This window comes from Marmota monax, unplaced genomic scaffold, assembly GCF_021218885.2.
Source record: "Marmota monax isolate L192 unplaced genomic scaffold, Marmota_monax_Labrador192_F-V1.1 WCK01_AAM20220418_F8-fsc00156, whole genome shotgun sequence".
NCBI lineage: Eukaryota > Metazoa > Chordata > Mammalia > Rodentia > Sciuridae > Marmota > Marmota monax.
Genome location: NW_026694013.1, coordinates 3,820,468 through 3,846,691, shown reverse-complemented (window position 1 = coordinate 3,846,691; position 26,224 = coordinate 3,820,468). Strand labels below are relative to the sequence as shown.

The following is a 26,224-nucleotide window of genomic DNA, read 5'->3' as shown; positions in this document are numbered from 1 at the left end:
CAGAGTTTTACAATAAATTTGGATTATTTTGTAGTCAGAAAACAAACCATGAAAAATATGTGAAAGAAGTAGATTTTATTTGGGTTTGGTAGCAAAAAGCAAAGAGATCAAATGGACAGTAACTTTTTTGTATTTTTTCCTTTAATATGAAAAGTAACTATTTTCCCTACACAACCTGACTTCATCGGTTCAGGAAAGTAGGGAGACAACACATCAATCTGGGATTTAGAAGAGCTCTTGTCAACTTTCATAAGTTCATTCATTAAATACTTGTTGAATATCTATGTTGTGCATAGTGTTGGGGAAAATGCAGTAGACAGAACTCCTGGGAGGAGATATACAATAAACAAATATTGATGTCTTGTGATAACTGCTAAAGGGGGATTATTAAGTGCTGGGGAAGACCAGTGTCACTTCCATTTTTGGTTCTCAGTTCATCTTTAAAATGAGAAGAGGGGCTTAGATCAGAGGAATAATTAAATCCTTTCTGTCCTAACATTTTGTAATTCATATGGCAGCTGATTACCTAAGCGATTGTGTGACTTAAATTCAGAAATGAGTTAATTCTTTGAGTGAGAGAGAAAGGAAATCTTTATTGTTTGGTACTGAGGATTAAATCCAGGGGCACTTAACCACTGAGCTACATCCTAGCCTGTTTTATTTTATTTTACTTTACTTTTTAATACAGGGTCTCACTAAATTGCTGAGGCTGGCTTAAGAACTTGTGATCCTATTGAGTAGCTAGGATTACAGGTATGTGCCACCATACCCAGCAGGAAATGTATATTCTGAGATGAATATTTGATTAATAGAATTGTTTAGAGTAGTGTTTTGAATACTTATCAGTAACATAGAAAAGAAATAAAGATATCTAAGTGTTAGATGTTTACCTAACATAGTAAATTATAGGAAAGAAAATATATATCATAAGAGAACTTTCTCTGATTTAAATTCTAATCTTCTTAAGATTAGGTTTTATGTTGTAAATACATGAAACCCTGAGAAAACAAGAATTTAACTTTAGCTTTTTTTTCCAGAAGAGTTACATTGTCAGATCTCATTTATGTTTTCATGTAGTCAAGTGATAGAAAATACTGAGGAAACACAGAACATGAAAGAAGTAGATTCTTTGGGTTTGGTGGCAGAAAACCAAGTGATCAAAGGGACATCTTTTTAAATATTTTCTTGGGTGAAGTGCTGTCTCTCTCTTACTATTTCTGGTTTTATTTAGCAGTGGAATGGCTACTTGTGTAAAACTGTACATAATAACTGCACTTTTATTACAGTGTTACCTTAAATTGGGGGAATAAAATTGTTCTTTCCTCAGCATAGGAATGTTTTAAGTGGCATCTGCCTCCTCGTATCATTCCTGTAAACTTCATGCTGTCTTTCTTTGTTTCAGATGTCCTCTGGTACTTGCAGGCCTGATGTTTCAGAATCCCCTGAATTGCGTCAGAAGTCACCATTGTTTCAGTTTGCTGAGGTAATATGCTGCAGTTTATACTTAATTAATAAGGAAATTGTAAACAAGTTTCAACTTGTACAGATGACAGTGAATCGAATTAATGAAGTCAGTTAACCATAAATGGGAAAATTGAACCAAATCTGCTAAAAGATATTTGGAACTCCAGAGCTCTTAGTTAAGGAATAATTATGAGTTTTATATAAGTTTTCTTTTTTAAAGTCACAACTAAGTATTATTACACTTAAACCTTATTACTAAATTGTATTCATGGATTTTAAACTTATGAATATAATTAGTAATTAAACGTAAGTCGCTGATTTGATAAATTGGAAGGCTGAATCAACTCATGGCTTTTGCCTAATCCCTCCCAAACCTGCCCCCAACGCTATCTTAAGTCTTAAGTTTCTCTTACTTGAAACTGTAGCACAAGGTTGGTAGTTTTCAGCGTGTTATTTTATTAGTTGGGCCTGTTCTCTTAAAATGCCTTTTGACACTAGTTCAAAGAGATGATGTTAAAAAATACATTATCCTTGATAGCAAGCTTATAGGTTAAAACTGCTTCCTAAAATATCTTTATTTAGCCTAGAACCCTATATCAGTTCCAATTGATCCCCCTACCCCAAACTTTAAACCACCTGATCTTCCCTTGATCATTTGAATTGTCGTTCCTTAGACATTCTCTATCTCATCCTTCCTGGCATTTGCCCATCCTGCCATAGTTTTATACATGGAGAACATATTGTAGTTCAAAAAAGTATTTTTGACACTGTCACAGCAGGCTGAGTATTCCTGAATGCCTTCCTGGTATCACTAGAATGTTAGACATATTTGCTGCAAAGACTCCTTATCTGTCACTTTTCTGCCTCTGTGAGCTCTTCCATGAATTCCAATTGTTTTGCACATTGTTTCCATAAGAGTTAATGTAACACACAGGTGCAGTGGTGCATGCCTGTAATCCCAGTGGCTAGGGAGGCTGAAATAGGAGTATTTCAAGTTTAAAGCCAGTGCCTCACCTCAGCAATGGTGAGGCACTAAGCAACTCAGTGAGACCCTGTCTCTAAATAAAATATAAAATAGGACTAGGGATATGCTCAGTGGTTGAGTGCCCTTGAGTTCAGCTCTGATTACCCCCACCCCAATTGCTAACATAACCTAGTTTTTATGTAGTCTCTTTCAATTGTAGTTGTAGATGTGTTGGATGAAGTTGGGCCCAACTTTGAGAGCAGAGATTCTTAGCGAATGATCCCTGAACCCTAAAGATCTTGTGAAATCTCTAAAAATTCCCATGAAATTTTGGACACATTAACGTATGAACATTTTTATCATCTCTCCAGCATACTTAAGATTCCAATGAGATTTCTGATACTATTGCTTCTATTTGAAAGGTCCCTGGTCAAATATTTCTTCAGGCATTTTAGGCATTACTATTTGTGTCATTAATTAAAATCTTTTCTTATTGCAACATTAATTTTTAAAAATATCCTTTTGCTTGGAACTCATGAAATGCTTTTCAGAAAACAAGGTGGATTATAGCACTGATTCAGTTTCTTTTTTCACTGACAGATTTAATTCTTGAAGAAATGTATTGTAGGTTAGGCTTTTCCTTTTATATAAACTGTTTATTTTTTTCTAAGTTTTGTAGAGGGTTAATAGAGATGGAAAGTAATATCTGAAGTAAGACCTACTGAGGTTGTAATTTCCAAGACTTCAGGAAAATCCTGTGGATTCATATTTGCAGTCTACCACACTTACCCATGGTATTCATTGGAGATTTCTGTGTTTGTGGTTTGAACAAACACAGTAATGTTTGAACAAGAAAAAGTTCTAAAATTTTACCCTTCGATGTCTTCAAAACATTTGATTTAATTTTATCCATTCACGATGGTTGGTTTATATTTAGAGTGTTGAAGAGGATCTGGTTTATTTGTTTTTTCATTCTTATTGAGATTTATTCTAAAAATTCTTATTTGATTCAAAAATACAGTAGAATTGAAATTTTCCTAATGTCTTCAACAATTGATAAAACCACTAATTTCAATCTTTCTCTTAATCGTTTCTCATCCCTAAATATCACTGAGGTACTATATTTTACCCATTTTCCTAAGTTTTCTAGAAGTTACTTTGTGGTTGAGCTGCATTCATTGCTTAGTAAGGATCTTTCCATGGAATTGGTGAACACGGTTACTAATAAAGAAAGCAAGCTTCAGCAGGACTGGGAATGGGCTGAAGTTACAATATCCAAGGTTTCTGCTCTTGTGACTCACTTTCAACCTGTTTTGTAGCAGAAGAGAAGCTTTATTCACATTGGGACAAAAATTAGTAACTGTCTTGCTCTCAAAATATCCTTGAAAGTATTTCTACATGGCTTTCAGCAAAGTTTGAGAGAGGCTTCCACGATTACCCAATGGAAACAAAAGTTTTCCATTAAACATCAAGTGTTGTGTGACAGAATCTTCTATCTATTGTTAGACACAAAAGCATGTTTTGTTTGTGTTGAGTGGAAGGATGCAGGTGTTCTGAAAGAAAGAAAATGCTTTTCATATTTAGTGAGCAACTTCTAAGTTGTGATGCGGTGCCAGGCTGTGTATTTTATGGCTTACATTTTTTCTCACCATAATCAGTAGTCATTAAAAAAGAAATTATCACCATCATTAATTTACAGTTGGGAAAAACAAGTTTAGCTGAACTGCCTTGGGTCATGTAGCTGGTGAGTAACAGCTAAGATTCAATCCCAGATACCCTGACCCACATCCATGTGCTCCAACAGGTTTACAGCTGCTTCTCTGCAGAAAGCAGCTTGCAGGTAATAATGTAGGGGTGAGAGAAAGTGACTGGCTTTCCTTGCAGTCTCCAGCTTTTAATAATATATTCTTTGAAAATCATAGAAATATAAAAATTCATTTTAGTAGGTCTCCTTAACTGCTGTTTGATACATACCTGATACCTTTACAAGGGACATGGCAACTAAGCCAAACTCTTTTGTCATTTGGTTCTTTCCAACCATTTGTTTTTAGAAACATGGCTTTTGTCTTCTGTTATCATTTATACTGTTCTTCTAAAAGGGATTGAAAGTGATGATTCATGTCTTAATCTTTATAAGTGTCTGCAGTGGAAATATATGACAAAATCTAACAGTCTGATATGGGAAAATGTCCTTGTACATTAAAAACAACTTGTTTCCTTTCAGATATCTTCAAGTACATCCCACCCTGATGCTCCTACAAAACAGTGTCAAGCATCAGCCTTGTTTCAGTTTGCAGAGGTAAAGCTTTCTTTTTTTTTTTTTAATGTTTATTGCCCTCAGAAAACATATTTATCTCAGAAACTACTGAAATGGAATTTTAATAATGTATAGTCAACTTTAAGCATGGCCGTTGCCATTATTAATGTAATACACAGAATATTTATGGCTCTTTGCTGCCTTTGGTATAATCATAGTTGAGTCAGTTCCATATTTTATACCCATTTTATAAACATTCATTAAGCTCATTCAGAATAGGCACTTACCAGTAATCCATTTATTTTATTTTACCTTGTTTTTAATTTATTTTAAAAGCTTAGAAAAACTGCTGTCAACATGAAGGCCAGAAGATTCCGATTTGTTAAATGTTTCCAGTAGTGAAATTAGGTGCTATAATTCATGAATAACGTTCTCAAAGCAGATGCAGTGGTGAATATGACCTGTTAAATCATCAGTACTTAGCTTTCGGTGTGATGTAGCTGCAGCCAGTGTTTTTATTAGTGTTTAATCCCTGACTTTGATCAGGTTAGCTCTTACAGGATCTCAGATTTCTTCAGTTTGTCAGCCAGACAGAGCACATGCTAGAGAGTACTTTCTTGTTGATATTCTGAGGAAGCAGATCTGATATGCTTGATTTTGCCACAGAACCCTGGCCTCAACCATATGCTCGATCCTGTTGAGCACTGTGTGACAAATAATAAATCTCATATGGTTTATGAAAATAAGATGCTGCCTGCTTTAGGTCTTTCTCCTTTTGCCTTTTTATTCCAACAAAAAATGCATATCAGAAAGTAAGCAATTTTTAATAGGATTGAGAGAATGAGAAGCAGGACTGTTCTGTTTAATATTAATGTATTGAATTACTGTGATTCATTTGAATAAAGAGGACTGCATAAATGAAGTGTAAAATGATATCCTTTTGGCAGGAGAAAATCTAGCATCTTCCTTTGGAAAAAAGAGAAAAAAATTACTCTAAGCTTTCATCTACCCTCTTTCCCACCAAAATGCTACTTCCTCTTGGGATGCTTGTATTAACCACTGTGACTTTGTGTCAGCAGTAGGCTGCTTATGTGTTAGCCTTCTTTGCCACAGTATTCACTTTAGTTGCTGAGGGCTATTGTTTACAACTGGTGACAAAAATACATAATGTTATCATTTCATAAAGAACAATTTGCTTGATGAATCTGAATAAATTAAGATTTTATTATAATTTTCCATTCTGATAATTAGGCTGCTGTTTTCGGTGTATGGGAAAATGGTTTTGTTTAATAGTACATCTTTTTCTCTGGTTGTCAACACCCATTAGTCTGTTCCTAATAAGTTTTTAAAGAGTTAAGAAAGAATTTTGGCATGTTGACTAAGGTTATTTTTAATATTGATAACTGAGCTGTTCCCATCCAACTTTTCAGAAACATTTTCTTGAAAACAGAATTTGCCATGTATTCTGTTTGATTAAATTCTCCATTCTGCAGCATGAATATTAGAAAGGTATAGTGGCTCAACTTTGACACACCTGATATTTGCATATGCATTAACTACCAAGAGTATTCAACTTAATGTAAAATGTCAATGTGAGATATCTGAGCTGTCTTGGTTGGTGTCCACAGCATGATTAGATGCTATTTAAAAGATATTCCATCATCAGATTCATTAGGAGCCCCTGAAGCCCTGCAGCAGTTCCAAGGGCCTACTTTGATATTATACAGGCACTATCCTGTGATTGTGCAGAAAGAGATCCTGTACCTCTCTTAAAGTAATTCGTCTTTGCTGCTTAGCACACTCTTCAGAAGACTCGAGGATTCGTTCCTTGACTCTTAATTTTATTAAGTTTATTTTCTAAGGAAGAAAAGAACTTATTTGACGGGAGAGTTGTCCCACTGCTCAAGAGCACTTGCCTCTGAGGGCTTTTGGTTTTTGACAAGAAGAGTATGTAGGATTTGAAGAAGCTTAATAATATTGTTTATTTGAAAACTTATTAGGAGCTGTTTCAATGATTTGTAACATAGGAAGGCATGCATGATGGAAAACCCAAAATTATATGGATAATGTAAAAAAGCGTTTTCTATTATGTTCTAGAATTCAATGCAATTCCCTATTCTCAACTCTAAGGGTATTACTTTTCCTAGTTATATTTTGCATAGGTTGATGATATAAGCCCTTTCAATTTCTAAGCAAATTAAATAAATTATGGCATCTTCTGTTAGTTTTAAATGTTATATGTGTCATGTAAGAGAAGTTCATGATACTGTAAGGATATATGTCTAGTCATTTTCCTCTTATGACAAAGAGAAGCTTAAGCTTAAGTTTCAATCTTGATCTGACCTTCTGTCAGCCCAATACTGGGCTGGTTTATTTAAAGTTAAAAAGAACTAACTAGCTGGGCGTGGTGGCATACACCTGTATTCCCAGGGCCTTGGGAGGCTGAGACAGGAGGATCTCAGTTCAAAGCCAACCTCAGCAATGGAGAGGCACTCAGTAAGACCCTGTCTCTAAATAAAATACAAAATAGGACTGGGAGTGTGGCTCAGTGCTCAAGTGCTCAAGTTCAATCCCCAGTAATCCCCCCGCCAAAAAAAGGCTAGGTGAACTAATAAAATTATCTACTAAAATCTGCCATGAGCATGTATATTACAGTAGAAACAAAATGGGCTATAATTACTATGATGATATACCTAAAGCTCTTATATCTCATGATACACCATCACCTTTGACAAACAGAAAAATCTCATGAAATTCTTGTTCTAATTATTTTGTAGCAAAACTTTACAAACTTTAAAGTATATCAGTGTCACCTAGAAGGATAGGTGAACCTCACTCCCAGAATTTTTGATTTATCAGTGGAAGTGTGGGCCTGAGAGTATGCCATCAGGTTTTCTTTTAGGAAACCACAATTTAAGACACTTATCTCTAGTTATCTTTTTTTAATCCCCAAATTACTAAATTATGATTGTTTTGACACTCTACTATATCTGTATGGCCTCATTGGGGAAGGGATGGAAAAGAGGAAGGGATTGGTAAGCAATTGAAAATTGTCCAGTGGACCACTTTATACCCATCCCTTTTCAGAGGGATTTGGTAGATTATTACTTAGTTAGAAATGAATGTTCATATAGCTTAAGAATCAATTAGGTCTTTAAAAAAAATTTTTTTTATGTGGTACTGAGGATCGAACCCAAGACCTCGCATGTGCAAGGCCAGCGCTCTACTGCTGAGCCACAACCCCAGCCCCTCAATTAGGTCTTTTTAATGTACTTATTTTTTAATGTTATTTTAAAACCAAGCATCCAAAATCCTTTGAAACCATTCCTGCTAATTTCATATACAAACTCTTGGAGAGATTTCTCTATACGATCTCTTAGAAATGGGTCATTTATTGTGTAATATATTTGTCCAAGAAACCTACTTTTTAAAAAACCAATAAGCCCTGGGCACTTCTTTGGGTTGAAATAGTTTTGTGTGTGTGTGTGTGTGTGTGTGTGTTTTATTTCACATAAAGAAGGATTTTTTTTTTCCTTAACCATAGTTTTAAAGCCTATCGAAGTAAACCTATATGGAACCAGGAAACTCAATAAAGCACATTTTGTTTATATATCCCTTATGAATGTTTACATTAAAGGGAAGAAAATAATATATCTACTTTATTGGATCTAGAAAGAAATAACAGAATGCAGAGACTTGCATCCCATCCCATTTCTGCCCGTCTCTCATTCCGTATTGACATCCGTATTTCATCCAGATTCATCTCAGCTCATCCAATTTGCTATTACTCTGTGTTTCCAGGCTCTGATTCATTAAGTTGGTCAGAATGAGTTCCCTGTCTGCATCTTTTGTTGTTTACAGGTAGAATGACACATCAGTCACTTTTTAGATCTGGTTTACTGAAGACTGATGACCAAACACAATGCCAGAGAGGGAGCTATTGTTTTCCATTATTTATCAGGTCTAAAAGCCATGACCAATTCGCCTTCTCTTCTCTTCTCTTCTCTTCTCTTCTCTTCTCTTCTCTGTGGTATAGTAGATATTTACATTGAAAAATTACATATTTACTTTAAAGACACAGAGAGCTAATTTAGATGGTTTAGAGCTAATTTAGATCTGGACATTAAAACTTTCCTTAGAAGATACTGTCGATAAAAATACAAGCATAATCTCAAAAAATTTAAGGTTTTGTCACAATTGGATATAAACATTAAGTCCAAATTTAAAACATTTTATTTCCATGAATTCCAAATATGTTATGGAATAGTACACTTCATAAAAACATCATATACTTACACTGCAACTAATTAGTGGACATATTATGTATTTTATTGGAACTGTTAATACTCCTTTAAAGATAAGGAAGACCAGTTGTCCTCATATTGTACATTTGTTCTTTGATTTTTTTAATTCATTCAACAATTATTAGTCATTTTTCTCCAAGGCTACAATGTTTATGATACCCCTTGTGCTTGCAAAAAATTCCACCATTACCTACTTTTATTCTGATCATTACCACCTGTTTCCTTGGTGCATTTGTCTACCTTAGGCAAACATAAAATTAGTAATTTAATGTCTAGAGTGGTAATTTTTCTTAGCTCTTTGCCTTACCTCATGTACTCTTTCACCCACCATTTTGCCAACCTTTATGGATGAGTACTGTTTATCTGACTATCACATAATAGTCAAAATAGAGACTAAAATGGAGTTAATAGACTGGCAAGCACCATCCAATTTGAGGAAAGTAAAAAGCATGGCCATGAACAAACTATGCAGTATTACCCTCTAGTGATGCCATCTACCATAAAACGTGAACTTCCTCCATTGCTGGACAGTCATTGAAAAACTAACATTAACTATGTTGTTCTTACCTGAAAGGATACATGTCTCTTAAGTAGGAGATTATTAGCAGAGGTGAACAGTGGCAATACAAGAAATCAGCACTGTGCAAGCAGTGCCTAAGATCAAAACTACTAGTGTAGATGAGAGTCCTGAGAGGACATGTGTGACATAAAAAGAGAGCTCTGATACAAAGCCCTGAGGGGAAAACAACATTTAAAGAACACTGTAGAAAGAAGAGCTAGCAAAGGAGAGTGACCTGAGAAGTAGGACCCTACTGTAGTAATAGAATCCCAGGTGCTACAGAGAAATTCAGATAAGGATTCAGCCATCAAAATTAACATCTGTCCAGTTTTCCACTAACCTACCACCCCAATTAAGAAGTTAAAAGACATTTTTAGGAAACACATCTTTGTGTGATACCACTGAGTCGTTCCACAAAAATTTTATTGTTAGGAGATTCTGGAAGTGTTGGACCTCCCCCACATGCCATTTTGGAAATCAGGTTTCTAGCAACCTTAAGCATAAAATCTCACCCCAGCCCTATACCTATAAATAGGTAAAAATTCTCCCAGAGGCAATGAGAAAAACTGTTCTCATTAACATAGGGCGCTCCTTTTGGAAGGCAAAGATCCATTTCAGTCCTCCACTCAAGTCAAGAAGCTGTGCTTTAATGGAAGGAGACCTGATAATGCATCTGTGTAGTCTGTAGTTCTTCACAGAGCTGTGCTCTGCATTAGGCACAAGATATGTGATAGTAAACAAACACAGCCCTGGAGCAGAGACCTATGCAACAAAAGCGACAGCAGAGGGAGCCAGTGGAAGAACTAGAAAAACAGCTTGGGCTGTGTAGTGCCGCTCTGTCCTGTCCTTCAGCAATTCTTAATTGAGCAGCAAGTATACTATTCTACAAATGACTAAATCTAATATAAGTAGTATCCTCAGGCTTTACAGTTTTTAAACTCTGCTCGATTTCAGTTTGTAACCAACTTTTGGAATTGTACTAAAAGGGTTTATGTTTACCAGTGTTCATAATAACTCATTAGTACTAATAATTGTATCTCATATTGAGAGCATAATTATGACCTCAGCACTGTGCTGCTCACTAACATGAAATCTTACTGTCTCATGTAATACAGGGCAGGTGTTGTTTACATATTGAAGGTAAAGTAAATGAGGCTTAAAAGTTTTCATTATTTGAATTAAATCCACAAAGCAGAAGGTAACGAAGGCCATCTCCCTTCAGTTCTATAACCTTAATTCAAAGAAAGCAGAAAGTAACGAAGGCCATCTCCCTTTAGTTCTACAAACTTAATTCAAAGAACTGTCGTTTATGTTCACTACCTCATTCCTAAAGTCACTAAGAGTCAGTGGTAATTAATGAGTTTGTTTTCTCTCAGTCTAATGATAAGTAATTGAATGTAGCTTATATAAAAAAAAAGTAGAAGTGACATTTATTAGTAAAAATTTGGCTAGAGGAAAATATTCCAAACTTCAGAAAGATTGAACCCCATAAGTCATCTTCTAAAGGAAAGCAAATGATCAAAGTAAATATGGGAGGCCTCTGTTAAAACCTATTGCACCTGGTGGAAGAAAGTGTCCTCATGACTTTCTTAAACTTTACCTTTTATGATGGGCTTTGTAGGTGTTTAAATATATCTTCTACAAAGGCTCTACTCAGCAGGATTTCTTGGGGAGAAATTGCTCAAGCAGTGAGCACTTAGTCCTTCTAGGACTTCTAGAATCTCCTGTGAGTCCTGGGTGTCACCTGTAAGGATATATTCATCAGGCAGGATTTTTTCCTGAACAATTGAGGAACAACTTTGTCTGAACTGGGAAAGAATTCAGAATCACAAAGAACCTGGAAGTGTAGACCATAGCTAACCATGATAGAACTTCTCCAGGAGAAGAATGTGTATATCTTTCTCAGCTCTTACTGAGACTAGAAATTGAAAATGAAGTTTTCATATGAAAATAAGGCAGTGCTAATTCATTTTTTATCTGTGCCCAGACACCATTTAACCAAATTGCCAGAAAAATATGCAGTCAATGTAATGTTATGTATATCACTGTACCACAACATAGCGTAGGTCTGTACAACTGTACAACTTGGATTCCTGTCCTTGATTATCAGTCTTTGAGTGTACTTGCAATATGGCCAGGGTCAGTGTTTATAAAAAAAAACTTTTAGCTTCCTCAGCTCCTGTCATATTGCCTACCATATTTATTGCCTAGCATGTATTCTCAAAAAAATCTGTTGATTCACTTGATGCTGTCTTTCCACAAAGATCCCAAATATTTTCTTAAAAATTAACCAATTGCTTGAAATGCACAATAACTCTAAATCTCTTTTATTTTTGGCCTATTGATGAATTTGGAAACTTATCAAAGAAACAGAAATGGAAATGCTTATCTTTTTTAAGTTTCTAGAGTTCAAACCTGGAATATGCAAGATAATACTCTTGTCATTAAATGGGCACTATAGAGACACCTGTTTTGTTTGTTTGTTTTTATTTTTTAATTGTTGATGGACCTTTATTTTATTTATTTATATGTGGTGCTGAGAATCAAACCCAGTGCCTCACACATGCTAGGCAGGTGCTCTACCACTGAATTATAACCCCAGCCCCATTTATTTTTACTTTGGAGCTGCCAAAATAGTTCCTTTTCCCCCCAGTTTGTTCTAATTAGTTATACATGACAGTAGTAAAATAGTTCTTAAAATGATCATCCCAAACATGATGTGTTCAAAGTTATTTGGTACTTGGGAGCAATAATATTCCCATAAACGATGGAAATTTCTTATATGTGTATAGATGGAAGGCAAAGATTCTGGTATCATAATTAATGTTCTTTATGTCAATTGTTTTCGATATAGATCTCCTCAAACACTTCGCAGTTGGGTGGTGCTGAGCCTGTAAAACGCTGTGGGAAGTCTGCACTCTTTCAACTGGCAGAGGCAAGTTATTGTGAATATATTGAGATAAGATCTGCAGAGGTAGAAATCACAAAATAATTATAACTGTTCCATAAACTGTACATCTCACCTTTGACCATAAAATGTGTTATATCTAGTTTTCAACAATGAGAGTTAACCTTTAATTTATGAAAAAGGAATTTCAGTACTAGAAGTCATTAAGCTTAAGAAAGGTTATGCAGAGATATCACAAAATCTATTTTCAAAGGTAATATTTTAAAATAAGGTTTTTTTTGTCTCTTTGGTTAAGTAAGTCCAGTGGAGCACAGAATAGCCCATGTGTTATGGTTTGGATGTGAGATGTCCTGCAAAAGCTCCTGAGTTAATGCAGGAATGCTCAGAGGTGAAATTATTAGATTATAAGAGGAATGGGCCTTGTTAGTGGAATGGGCTTACTGGGTCGTAATTATAGACGGGTGGGGTATGATTGGAACAGGTGGGTCACGGGGGTTGTGTCTTAGAAGGGTTCATCTTCCTTGTCCTTTACCTGCTTCCTTCTCTCTAATTTTTGGCTACCATGAGGAGCTCTGCTTCCCCTCCATGCCCTTCCACTGTGTTGTTCTGCCTCACCTTGGGCGTAGAGCAGTGGCTGACCATGGACTAAACCCTAGAACTGTGAGCCAAAATAAATTTGTCCTCCCCCAAATTGTTCTTGTCAAGTATTTTAGTCACTTTGAGAAAAAGCTGACTAACATACTGGATTACTACTTTTCTCTCCTCTATTCTCTTCAACCATCTATAAATTTCTAGAAGGCATTACTTTTAAACCAGGTTGATGTTTTAATTTTTTTTAAGTGAAGGATTCACTGGCATAGTCTAACATTATATTTTTATAACATCTAACACTTGTACTTTTTGATGTGACATGGATATAAAATGCTCTCATTCCACTGAGAAAGTATTTAAAAAAAAAATGTGCTTTTATAAAGCCTGCAAGAGACAGAGCCCTCCCTTGGTAGGTGATGGGTCAGGTAGGAAGGTGCCAGAAGCAGTTGTTGTTGGGCATGCACAGTGGCTTGCTCTGCCAGGCTGTGACCACTTTGCCTCAAGGGAACGTGTGGAAGGAATGTTCTCAGCACCAGGACACTATAGACATAGTTTTCCCTGCAATGAATTACGAAGTACAGAGTGAATGAATGATGAAAAAGCTTTTCTACCAAACCCATTCTCTCTCGCTTTTTTTTTCCAGTGAGTTTCCTCTGAGCTCTTTGGTGATACAGTTCTTTTATATATTCTTTGTAATGTATTGAGCTTAATGAGATGACATACGATTTCCTAAAATTTCTAAATTTTATGGTAGTTTGCATCATAAACATTTGGAAGTTTTAAATATCTTTAAATCAGGTTTTTAAAGCCTAGCCAGATTCATATTAGAAATATAAAAATAAAAAGGCCTGAGATAGTAGTGTATATAAACAGTGGAACAAACCAGCCCATTGTTGTCTGACACTGAGCTGACGTGCTGCTTGTGTAAGACAAATTCAGACTCAAATGGAGGGCTTCGAATGGCTGGAAAACTCAGAGAAAAACTTAGGGAGACAGCAGGGAATTGTTCTAAAAAGAACTACATGAGTCACTGTAAACTACTGCCTCACACACAACTGAAACAGTGAAGATCCAACAAAGATCCTATGGAGTTGGACTTGTAAACAAATCTTAGTAAACAAAGAGACAGAGGTCATGAATTTTCTAAACTGCAAAATTTGTTAGGACTAGACATTTGAAGGAAGTAACTATTTTCCTTGAATGATAATGTGTGTATGGGTCCTCTGATTTTTCTGATTATGTAATTTGTCTATGTGTGTGCATGCACATACATATAAACATAACATGTTTACTTAAGTATTAACACTAATTTATAAAACTATCTTTCAACATGCAATATTTATTTTTACAAACCTTTTTTTTTGTTGTTGTTAGAAATGTGTGATCCTTTGGGATACTTAGCTGTGAGCAGTGCTAAATAAATTTGTCTTCTCATTTTCTTCCAGTCATAAAAAAAAAAGATTCCTTATTAAATCAGAGCTCATTAAAAAGAACATTCTTCTAATTTGTAGGGATGCGTCCCAAATATGAAGCAGATGCTATGGTTTAACAGATGTTTGAATGCTGGAATCATATTTTAAAGGGGTAAAATGACGGAAATAAGCCTATTCCAATTATAGCAAATCAGCTTATACTCAGACTTAGGTTTTTATAATATTTGAGTAAAAATATATGCTTTTGATGAAACAGGGTTGCTAAAAAATAATTTACCAAGAAACTCTTTTCACATTATTATTTGCACCACATGAATATGATGCCACAATACCAAGAGTACATTTTAGAATGACATTCTAAAGCCTTTCCACCTTCTGATTAAACATAGATATATGTACAATGGATTAATCAGCATTGTCAAATAATCACTAGTAGATAAATGTATCCTTAATTTTTATCCCATCTTTTTAGCAAAATAGAATATTTAATTATTCTGGTGCCTCTTAACAAAAAAAGTAAGTATAATAAGATATTGAAGAGGATTTTTCCTGTTGAGTAGACCTCATGCTATTACCTGGAATCTGAGGAGACAGCTTTAAATTTATATATTCCAAGGGGAAATTCATCAAGAAATACCTTCCAATTTGGACTGGACCTGTCTCATGGGGTTTATAATCCAGTTAGTATCCCTTACACTTTGAGAGGCCTCTCATCCCCACTACAACCCCTAAGTCATCCTAGGTGAGGAGACATCATGGGTGTTGTGGTCATCTGGAGCATATCTTGCTTTTTTCTTTCCTTGGGAGGAAAGCATAGAAGTAACTTCTGTTCTTTACCCCTGCCCCATCAAGGGACCTGTAGGGGATCCAGGAGAACCACTATTAAAGATTGAGGGAGGAACATTCAAGAAGTATCTTCTCGTTCTTTACAAAAAGCAAGAAATGTTTTAGACATAAATTTGCTATGGCATCCGCCAGGCAAAAAGAGACCAAAGGAAGTTGGCAGCAGTGAGAAACTTGGAATGGCCTGCTACATTCTTAGTTTTAGCATTGTAAAGATGTGTTTCCCAAGGGTCAAGTGAGTACATAGAAAATAGATTGGTTTGATCAGACAGGAGGCCACTGGAGGCCAATGGTGCCACAGTCTGGCTGGGCACAAATCACGAGCCACTCAAGCAGGAACAAACTTTATTTCCAGACTCCACCAGCACACTCCACACACACTCCCCGGGAACCTCTCTCCAATACCACCCACGCGGCTCCTCCAGGCACACACCACACCAACCGGAAATCCCTCCTCTGGACCTTTCCCGAACCCTCCAGGAATCCCCGTGAGAACTCCAAAGCAGCGGGCAAGAGCTGCCTCATTGCCCAACAGTAAAGGTCAAATATACAATTCAATCAATCCAGCATCACAGCAATTATATATAGCTTAACTCAAATCATCATGTCAATGGTTCACTTCATCTTTTAAACATTCCCCTGGCAAATGCCAGGCATCATACGAGACTGTGGCTCTCAACACAATGGGGTGGGATTCATAGAGAACAGATCTGGAACAGTCTTCCACAAGAGGGAAAAATATAATGGAGATGCCTTTGCTGGGGGTACTCTGATGCACACCCTGTGGCAGGAGTGGCATTCAGCTGGTTTGTGTTGAGCTTAATGAGATGACGTACAGGTGTTTTTTCTACTACTGGTAAAAAGCTTGTGACTCAACCCCCTGAGTACTCTTGCCACAACTTGGCCAGCATCCCTAAGCTCCCCTGATTCTTCCACCAACTGTAGGACACAGGAAGGGTTCTTCCAGCCCTGCAGCCACATTACTTATGATAATTGGCATGTCCCCCTGTTAAATATGTTTGTATATCACCCTTTCCTATGGCATTCCCCTGAGAAAGTCATGGACTCTTTTGTAGAGTTAGCAGGGACCAACAAAAGAAAGACGTAACCATGGGCAGTTAGTTTTATCTTGCTGTCTTCTATGACTAAACCAGAGGCTTCAGACCTTGTGAAAGGCCAGAAATCAGCCTAAAACTAAGCACTCACCCTTCCCCAACCACATTCTCATGAGCAGATCTTCTAAAGCCAGAGTTGTTGTTAACTGTCTTCTCCTTGGCAAGCAGCAAAAAAATGTTTTAGATGTGTACTTAGTGCTGTGATCTGTACCTACCTAGCAGGAAAAAGAAAATTGGATGAAATCAGCAAAAGGCACAAAGAGACTTGGATAGGCCTGTGCTCTTGGTTCTGATGCTATAAGGACTCACCCCTCCCCATGTTCCCATGGCACTGCAGCCAAGAGATGATGCCCTAGGGAAGAACCTGATTTGGGCACATGATTGGCATTTTGATGGGTAGACTTTTAATAGCTGAAAATTCTATAATTTATTTTATTTATTTTTAAGAGATTTCTGTTGAGGTCAACAAATTAGGAAAAATACAGTCCTTTTTGTTTGAACCCCCAGGAGGTTTGTGGTGTTCAGTTAATCAGTTAACTTGAATTGTGCAAATACTATAATATATTGGTTTCCATTTGTTTGGAGATGAATTAGAACAGATCATATAAAGAGCAGCAAAGCCTCTTCCCTAATGTGGTCTTTTTGTATTACAGTTGCTTTAGTTGGAAGACAGTCTGAAGAAATTCAGAGATAACTTTACCTATACATTTCAGTAAAGAAAATTATATACTTAAAGACCACCCTTGTCTAATTAATAAGTGGGATAGTTTATTCGAACAGACAATAACAGTCTATTCCATGCCAATAACAGTATGGCTCTGAAGTTACCTGCAAATGTATGTAAACACATATTTTAGTACAGTAAGAGCCAAAATCTGTAAAGCATATAAGATTAGTGGTATAGGAGCACTTTATCTCCAGACATAGTATAGTGCTGGTGTTCAGAGTATGGAGTATAGAGTAGGGACTGAGTGTAAACCTGAAAAGACTGTTACTAGTTTTACTCATAATACTTCTGAATGATTTTAAATGTACTTTAGATTAAATTTTTTGGTAGGATTTTTTCAGCAAATGAATTTTATTTTCTAACCTAAAATGATAACAACTGACATTGAATATCTACTTGTGTTAGGCATTATTTTAAGAACTTTACATGTACTGATTCTCAGAACTATCCTCTGAGGCGGGTAATATTGTCATTCTTTTGACATATACCAGATGACAGAGAAGTTAGGTAACTTGTTTAAGGTCACATGGGCAGTGTTAAAGAGTCCAGATAGGAACCCAAACAGTCTGTCTCCATTGCCATGCTCTGACACACTGGGATGTTCTGTTGCCTTGTTTTGATGAATATTTAAAAAAGACTGTGCATGTCGCTTCTTATAGGAATGTGCATATTATAGAAGTCTCATGGAAGACAGCTTACTCCTACACATATGTGTATAGCTGAAAAAGATGACAGATGTTCAAGACTGCTGTCAAAGAAATGGAGCTTATATTTCCTTTTTAGAAAATGTCTGTACTTTTGAAGTTGCCAAGATATATCTTATACCCTTAAATAAATGCTTATTCGTGAGTGTGCTTTGGGAAGATGCTGAGCGTTATAGGAAAGTTTGGTATACAACTCCTGTCCTGGAGGAGCTTACTCTCTAGGTGCAGAGAGATAATATTTTAAAAGTTACAGAGTAAGAATGAATTATATTTTACACCGAATCATGTAGTGAAATGATGAAACTACTTAAGAGTGATACATGATGTGTGAAACTAAAAAAAGGTAGAAATTAGTATTGGCAGAAATGTTCTAGGGACCAAGCACAAGGAAGAGAACATAAAAGAGCATTAAGGTGGTTCTTGATAAAGGAGTCATTTAGAAACAACCAGAAATTGAAAGTAGCAACCTTTGGGCCACCTCCATTTGGCAGATACACTTTATTTGGCACACATTTTGTTGACCTGTATCATATTTCACATTTCAATTAGTGACTAGTATTTTAAAATTATATTTCAAATAAATGCAGCTTTCTGGCTGCTTCTAAAAATTTAGAGGATCTGCAGACACTGGGTCAGCCTTCTTCTGTGAGAATAATTGGTCAGAGCTGATTAGTGCTGCCCTCTTTGGTATTTGCTCTTCAAATGACACTGTCCTCTCCCTTTTCTGATGAGCTTTGACTCTTGAGGCCAGCAATCATTGACATCATTTACTTAATACTTGCCTATTCCCTCTTTTATACCTGACCATATAAAGTGGAGATTGTTACTCATGCATAATTAAATATAGAGATGGGGAGATAAAAGCAAAGAGATATAAAGCAAGCAAAGGAGATAGTTAGATGGCAATAAGTAAATCATATAGGCAAGAGTAGAGGTCTGCATTAGAAGATTTATGAAAGATGACGGTAGAGTGTAGCTTCCAGCCAGATTGGGAGGATATTTAGTGCACAGCAAAGAACTTTGTTCTTGAAAAATAATAAGGAATCATTGAAGATTTGACAGGTGTAGAGCGTGAGAAAAGCAGGACATGAAGAGATACTCCTGGCAACTGTACATGAAATGGAGTGGAAACCTCTGTGGGTATCAGATCTTGTAGGAGCAGGTACTGGGAATGTAAGGCAGAAACAGGTCAGAGGAAGGTTTCAGGGTTTTCAAATAGATTTCATGATTGAATACAAGTGAGAGGCAAAGGAAAAAAAGAATTGACTCCAACTTTGACCCTGAGTGTGTGATAAAAGGATAGCTTCAAGAATTTTGACCCTGATTTGGAACCCTACTTCAGGAAGCCCAGATGTTTGCAAACAAAGGGTAAGATGCTTTGTGATAGAAAGGAAGAGATGAAAGATGTTGAGGGGGAAGAGACAGTTGAGGAATTCTCATACACAAGGAGTCGAGAAGAGAGGAAGTTGCTAGCTAAGTAGTTGAGTTTGGAAAGCAAATACCCATGTTCCTGTGAGCACAAAAGAAAGACAGGTTAAAAAAAAGACAGTCATGAAGTTAGGTCTGTGTACCTGCTGTCTATGTTATACTCTTTTATCTCAGTTTATTACCCTAGTTACATGTATAGGTGAAGCTGAAGAAAGCGAATGCTGGATTCTTCCAGATATAATCATATGTGAAAAAGAAAAATTATAGGTCTGGTGGGTTCAAGGGAACTGGAAAAGTTATTGAAAAAGGATGAAGACATTTTCAGAGGGCAACCTCTTCTCACTAAAGCCACTTAAAATCAAATGGATAGGTAAAGAGGAACTACTTCTAGCATCTGTAAAAATGTTATAATATTACTATTATAATTTTTAATCATAGAAATTATGACTCATTTTTAAAAAGCCACTGTTGCTGGATGTGCAATAGTGTACATTCCTCCAGCTACTATGGAGTCTGGGGCAAGGAGGATCAAAAGGTTTTGGCAAGTCTGGGCAACTAAATGAGATGCTGTCTCAAAATAAAAGTGCTGGGGATGTAGCTCAACAGCAGAGCACTTATCTAGAATTTGTGAGGCCCTCGGTTAGATCCCCAGTACCACAGGGAGGAAGGGAACCATGAAAGAAGGCAAGGAATGATATCCCATCAATAATCTTACTTGACTGTGATTCCCCCAGTCTCATTTCATCACTGCCAGTTATTGGTTGTATTTGATTGAAATATGACTCCATTCAAATTTTCTTATATTATCCACTTTTTTTTATCACTTAACAGACCTCAAGCCCAGAACATAAACCTGCTGATATTATTTCAGTTCCTCCTAGAGTCATTGTAGAAATGAATTCTCATACTTAAAACTTCATTTAAGAAGGCCTTTTATTTGAATGTGATGTTTCTTATCATTTTATGCGAAGTTGTGAGTTTTTTTTTTAGAAAACTCCTTGAACTTTTCATTGCATTCCCAATTGGACAAACTTAAGTTTGGAAGAACTAAGATACAAAATGTGTGTAATGACTACCTTTAACATCTTCAGGGGAGATTTTAGCAGAGAGAAGGCCTTGTGAACAACAGCCACCACCAACCCATCTGAAATCTCACCTGGGTGAACTGTTTTAGCAAACCAAATAGAATACTATTTAATATGCCCAGACTCCAGTGTCAAGGGAAGCTTAGACCAGTGTTCTGTAACCAGTTATCTTTTATGATAAAGAGAATCTAATTTTCTTAGCAGCAGTGCTATTGTTTTTTCTTAGAAACTGTCAACCAGTATGTATTTTTATGGTTTTATTTAATTATAAGAAAAGTACACTTCTTGGAAAACACTGCTAAATGTCATCCTAGGGTTATATCTACCTGTTTTGGCAGATAATAAGTCAGTACAAAATGATTGTAAACATACCTTGGCTGTAAAACATTTGTTTTGTACTAAAAAGCAGAGGTTTTGAAATAGAAACTTCCTGATTAATGTCCACAGGTCTGTTTTCACACTGCCTTTTTTAAAATTTAGCTGACTCCTTCATAATAGAAAACAAAAGAAAGTATAATTAAGAGTAAAATAATATGGTACCTTTTGGAACTAGTTACCATCTCTTCATACCAGTTACATGGCTTCTGCTGTGGTATTCTTATCCTAGTATACATGAATTATCATTTCACAAAGTCTTTTCAAGCAGGACACACTGAAGAAATGAATCAATATCTTAACATGTTTAGAAAAGAATACATTTAGAGTGTCCCTGATTTAAAGAGATAAGCTTGGTGGTAGCAGAGGTTTATTATTCCTTTAAAGCTAGTACCCAATAACAAAGCTCATACCTACAGTGTGGTCTTCCTGAACTAAAACTGGCAGCCTCCCTGAATCCAGGAACATAAAACAGAATCCCTCCATAGCATGCTTTATCTCACCTTTCAGCATTTCTATCGCGTTTTTCCTTCATAATCACTTTGAAGAGAATTAACTTTTTTTATCCTGGGTTCAGGATATACCCTTGGGATCTTGGTATCAACATTATCAGTTTTTATTTTTCTTTTGGGAATGAATCACATTTCTTGCAGCATATCACCATCAGGCCTTTCTGACTATACAAAACAGGGAGGAATCTCAGTGTGGTTTCTGTTGGCAGAGGTAAAATTTAAAATATTTGTGATTAATTTTCACTGGTGCTCTTGGGAGGTGTAACTAAGGACACCGTGATTGCCTATCTAAGCCTAGCAGTAGCATGGTCATAATTAGCATTGTTTTTCATAGACTTTTAAAGTAACCTCTCCAGGTTTGAATCAGAATGCATTTTAGATTCGTCAGTTACCTAAGAACTAATGAACCATTCAATTTAACACAATTATCTGTCGAATGCCTTCTTGGAGAATACAAAGGTGAACAGAATACATTTTATGCCCTCTGTTATAAAAAACAGAGTAGTTCCTGAGGGAATATACACTAAGAATCAAATATTTATGCCCGTCTTTTGATTTAAAGCATTAGCATTTAACTTCTTTAAATGTAGTCATGGGGATTCCATCTCTGGAGGATGTCTAGATGATTTTTTGTTCTCACTTTAAAGAAGATTATTGTTTAATTTAAAATAATACTAGAACAATAAATGTAATTTACTATATCATGTACTATTTCAAGACCGGATTAATAACAACCCTCTACTAGACTAAATTAATAATAGCCATTAGTTGTGTGTTTCCCATAATGCATTTTTTTAAAAAAAACATTTTTTAGTTGTCAAAGGACCTTTATTTTTATTTTATTTATATGTGGTCTTATACATGCTAGGCAAGTGCTCTACCACTGAGCCACAACCCCAGCCCCCCATAATGCATTTTTGTTACCTTGAGTAAACATCAGTTTGTGTTCTTATATGTCCATTGTGTAATTGTGTGCACATCTAGGCATGTGTGTGTAATGTAGTATGTATGTATATTCTTATGTTCGCTAAAGTATGGATATATGCACCCAAAGTGAACATAAGTAGATAAACTCAAAAGTAGAAATGAACCCACTTGTGTTTTAGAGTTGCTTGGTGAAAGATACTGATTTGAGGTCTTCCTAGCCTAATTTAATTTGATGTTTCTTTTCAACCACTTCAGAATCATTCAACCCTGGAATGAAAAATCAGAACAATATAATTAATCTACAAAGGCAATCACATGCTATTGATTGATATTAATGTGAATATTACTATTACTACTAATAATAGTATTAACTTTTTTCTAGCATTTATTCTATGTCATAAGCCCCAGAGGGCTGATTATCACAATACTGTTTTTTTATTTCTATAGAGAAAGTATAGACTAGGTACTATTGTAAGTTCTATATCTGTGCAACTTATTGGACTTCACAGTATTCCTAAGGCAAGAAATATTAACATCCACATTTTATAGAGTAGAAAACTGAGGCACAGAAAAACTTAGTTAAATCCTATGAATAATCTTACTTGGCAATGGCCCCTTCAATGAACATAGGCTGTCGGTGGCAAAGCCCACTAGTAAGTATCCTAGACAACCTGGCTTCAGAATCTCTGCCTTTTGACACTGCTTCTCAACACTGAATTTGTCCATCTGCAAGAGCAAAGGCTAGAGTTATTACATCCATCCATATTCCCAGGTTCTGTTTATGTCATATGCAGATGCCTATTATGGTGAGGGGGGAAAAGAATAAAAAACAAATTGGGGAGTTTATCTTTAGTGATTTTTGAAGTAATGGATAGGAAACTGAAGTGCTTATAAGAAGATGCTTGAACAAACAATGTCTTAGAGAGTCAAATATATTCTTTAGACTTAAGAAAAAATTCAGGAACTGCACATACAAATAGGTTCTACCATGAAACAAGGCCCAAGATCCCTAAGAGTCTGTCTGTTGTCTGTTTGTTGTTCCCTGCCACACACACACTTGTGGTATATGTATGTATGTGTATATATATGTGTATATATATATATATTTCAGCAAAAGAAAAAATGAGGAAGAGGTTTTCAAATTTTTTAAATCTACAAATACTAATGAATGTATTTGTAGAAGAATACGAACTTTGTTTAATAAGTAACCAAGGAGGAATACAAAAGAATAGTATCAATTAGTAGGAAAAAAAGGTCGTGAATCTTGCATGAAATGTATATGGCAAAAACTAAGAAAGAAACAAAGCAAACTTATGACTGTTTTTAACTGTTTAGAACTAAAGTTTAGAAGGAAATTGGCTGTGTCTAGATTAGAAGAAGAAGAAGGCAAAACAATATATTAATAAGTGTTTTGCCACCAGTGTGGGGAGGGGATAGAAATGTTCATTGAGAAAATATATGTGAAAAAAGGCAAGTGCGTATTAAGTTAGTTAGAAAAAGTTGGAATAACATGATCTTGGCATGCTAATTCAGATTTCCTACAGCAGGAAAAAAAAAAAGATTGTAGGATACTGCAAGACCTCACAAATGAAATTTATCTCACTTTTGGTAACCTTCAACAAGTTGTAGAAATAGAACTTAATGAGAACAAATAGAGATAAATTTCATTGTAATTTTCAACAAAAGTAAGCATAATTCCTCAAATGTAGGCTATTAATTTCTAGAAATTTTGGAAATTATTTGAATAATGTTTGAACTCACAGAAAAGAAGATGAAAACTGGGAATTATCAAAGTTTCCCTTACAAAGGCCATTGTCACACGTGCTGTCCCTTAGGCTGTTTGTATTGCCTGCTACCTTTATATCCCAAATGGCTACAGACTGCCTTTCTTCTGTTCCTGTGTCCCCAGCTTCCACTCTTCCTGGAATCCACTGGGAAACACTGGTAGGGGGTCCGGATGGGAGAGATGAGGGTGTGTAGGGAAGGGGTGAAGAGATGTCAGGGTTAGTGTGCTTCTGCCTTCCACTGGGCACCTGGCCTTTGGCTTCAATAACACTTTTATCCTGTTTGTCTCACTCTGGCTTCCTGCTGGTGCTAATACCTGGGTTGCCTCAAGCTTGCTGTTTAGTCATTTTAGTTGTTCATGACCTGTCTAGCAACCTGTTCCCTACATTAAAGTCCCTCTGCTAGGTAGGCTTTTAAGTTGTTTCTGTTTGCCTAGTTAGACTCTGACTAGAAACAGGGCAACCTTATTTTCTATTTGGTATGGTTATAGTTATAAAGCAGACTTAGAGAATGCTGTTGGCATACTCTATCTAGATTTCAGCAAGACTTGACAGATACAACGTCCATGTGAACAAAATGGAAGAAATTTAGACTGGATTATTAAGCATTCTTAGATTCTGAAGATTATTAATATTTAAGAAGTACCCAATGAAAGGGATCTAGAAGTACCAGAAGGCTCTGTCCTGATCCATACTCTACTCAACATTGTTGCCCAAGATTTAGACAAAGACACAGATATTTAAAAAAAAAAAAATGCAGTTCTATCTGGGTGCAGAGATACAAACCTATAATCCCAGCTACTTGGGAGGCTAAGGAAGGAGGATGGCAAGTTTGAGGTCAGTCTGGGCAATTTAATAAGATCCTGTGTCAAAAGAAAAGTAATTGATAGAAGTCTGGGGATGTATCTCAGTGGTTAAAGCACATCTGGGTCAATCCCCAGTACTGTTAAAAAAAGAAAAATGTCTTGCCTCTAGGTACAAAATATACATGAGAAACCAACCAGTATATTATGTGGGTAAATAAATCTGGGATTTTAACTGACCACAAGTTCAATACAGGCCAGAAGTATGATATGTTTTTTAAAGAGAGAGAGAGAATTTTTTACTATTTATTTTTCAGTTTTCAGTGGACACAGCATCTTTATTTTTTTTAATGTGGTGCTGAGGATTGAACCCAGCACCCCGTGCATGCCAGGCGAGCGCATTACCGCTTGAGCCACATCCCCAGTCCTGTGATATGTTTTTAAAAGAAGAATTCATCTCTGCACCCCATTGAAAATGTCCCTACCAACTAACAAATGGTTTTATTTCTCATCTGATATATTATGACAAGACTAGAACATAATTTATGAAAGACATTGCTAAAATGAAGTGTCCATTGTCCTCAACCCTGGTAAAGCTTTGTAACACGTGCAGGTTGTGGTTTGCCCACATTTGTTCACTTTCACCTCACAGGAGCCCCATGAAAGTTGCACCAGTATCACATTTTTCACCTGGTATTTCCTCCTGTGGGTTCAAACTCCATTCCTTAGCTTATTGGGTGGCTTTAGTTAGGTAAGCTATGGTGGTTGGTCAGGAACCCAATTCTTTTTAGTAAAGGCTGCTCTCATTTCAGCAATTAAGACTAATAGGATAGTCAAAATTTTGCTCAGTATTTTAAAATACTGATAGGATAGTCAAAATACTAATAGGATAGTCAAAATTTTGCTCAGTATTTTAAAAAGAATTTAAACAGAACTGCTCTCTAATAGAGTAATAGACTTAATGTCTTTGTACGGAAGTTGGTTCACTAACTCTTTGGAAGTCTTTCAGTAGTGGGAATTCCTTCTTGGGGAAGGTTATGTTAGACAGCCTCTGGAATGACACCCAACTCTAGAGTCTGATTTGGCTTTTAGATAGTGATATAAATTTGTGATTTGTGGTTTGTAATTCAGAGGTATTTGTTTTTCTTTTGTATTTCTGTCTCCAGCACTATAATTGTTCTCTCTTATAGTTTAGGATTAACATACTAACATTTTTTCACTCTTGTGAAAAAATTTTCAAGAGCCTGAAACGAGGAAGTAAAGCATGACTAGTGTTTGGTATAATTACCTACCCAAGAAATATTATGCTATTTCCACGAATATGTCCCCAGAGTGAATGTCTGCATGTTTTCCATTTCATTCTTAGCTGTAGAATTCTATCAGGGATGATGAGGAGAATCATTTTGAAATATATTGAAGCAGAGAATAGAGTTTGCAACGT

At 36.0% G+C, this 26,224-nt stretch overlaps 1 protein-coding gene across 9 annotated transcripts in view; it reads left to right on the top strand.

The window, feature by feature from the left end:
• Bbx (BBX high mobility group box domain containing) overlaps window positions 1-26,224 on the top strand; it is a 285,419-nt gene that overhangs the window by 221,793 nt on the left and 37,402 nt on the right. For all 9 annotated transcript variants that reach the window (XM_046464037.2, XM_046464036.2, XM_046464035.2 and 6 more), the window contains 3 exons: window positions 1,403-1,483; window positions 4,653-4,727; window positions 12,403-12,483. In XM_046464037.2, coding sequence (XP_046319993.1) covers window positions 1,403-1,483; window positions 4,653-4,727; window positions 12,403-12,483 — 237 coding nt within the window. The remainder of the gene's footprint in view (window positions 1-1,402; window positions 1,484-4,652; window positions 4,728-12,402; window positions 12,484-26,224) is intronic.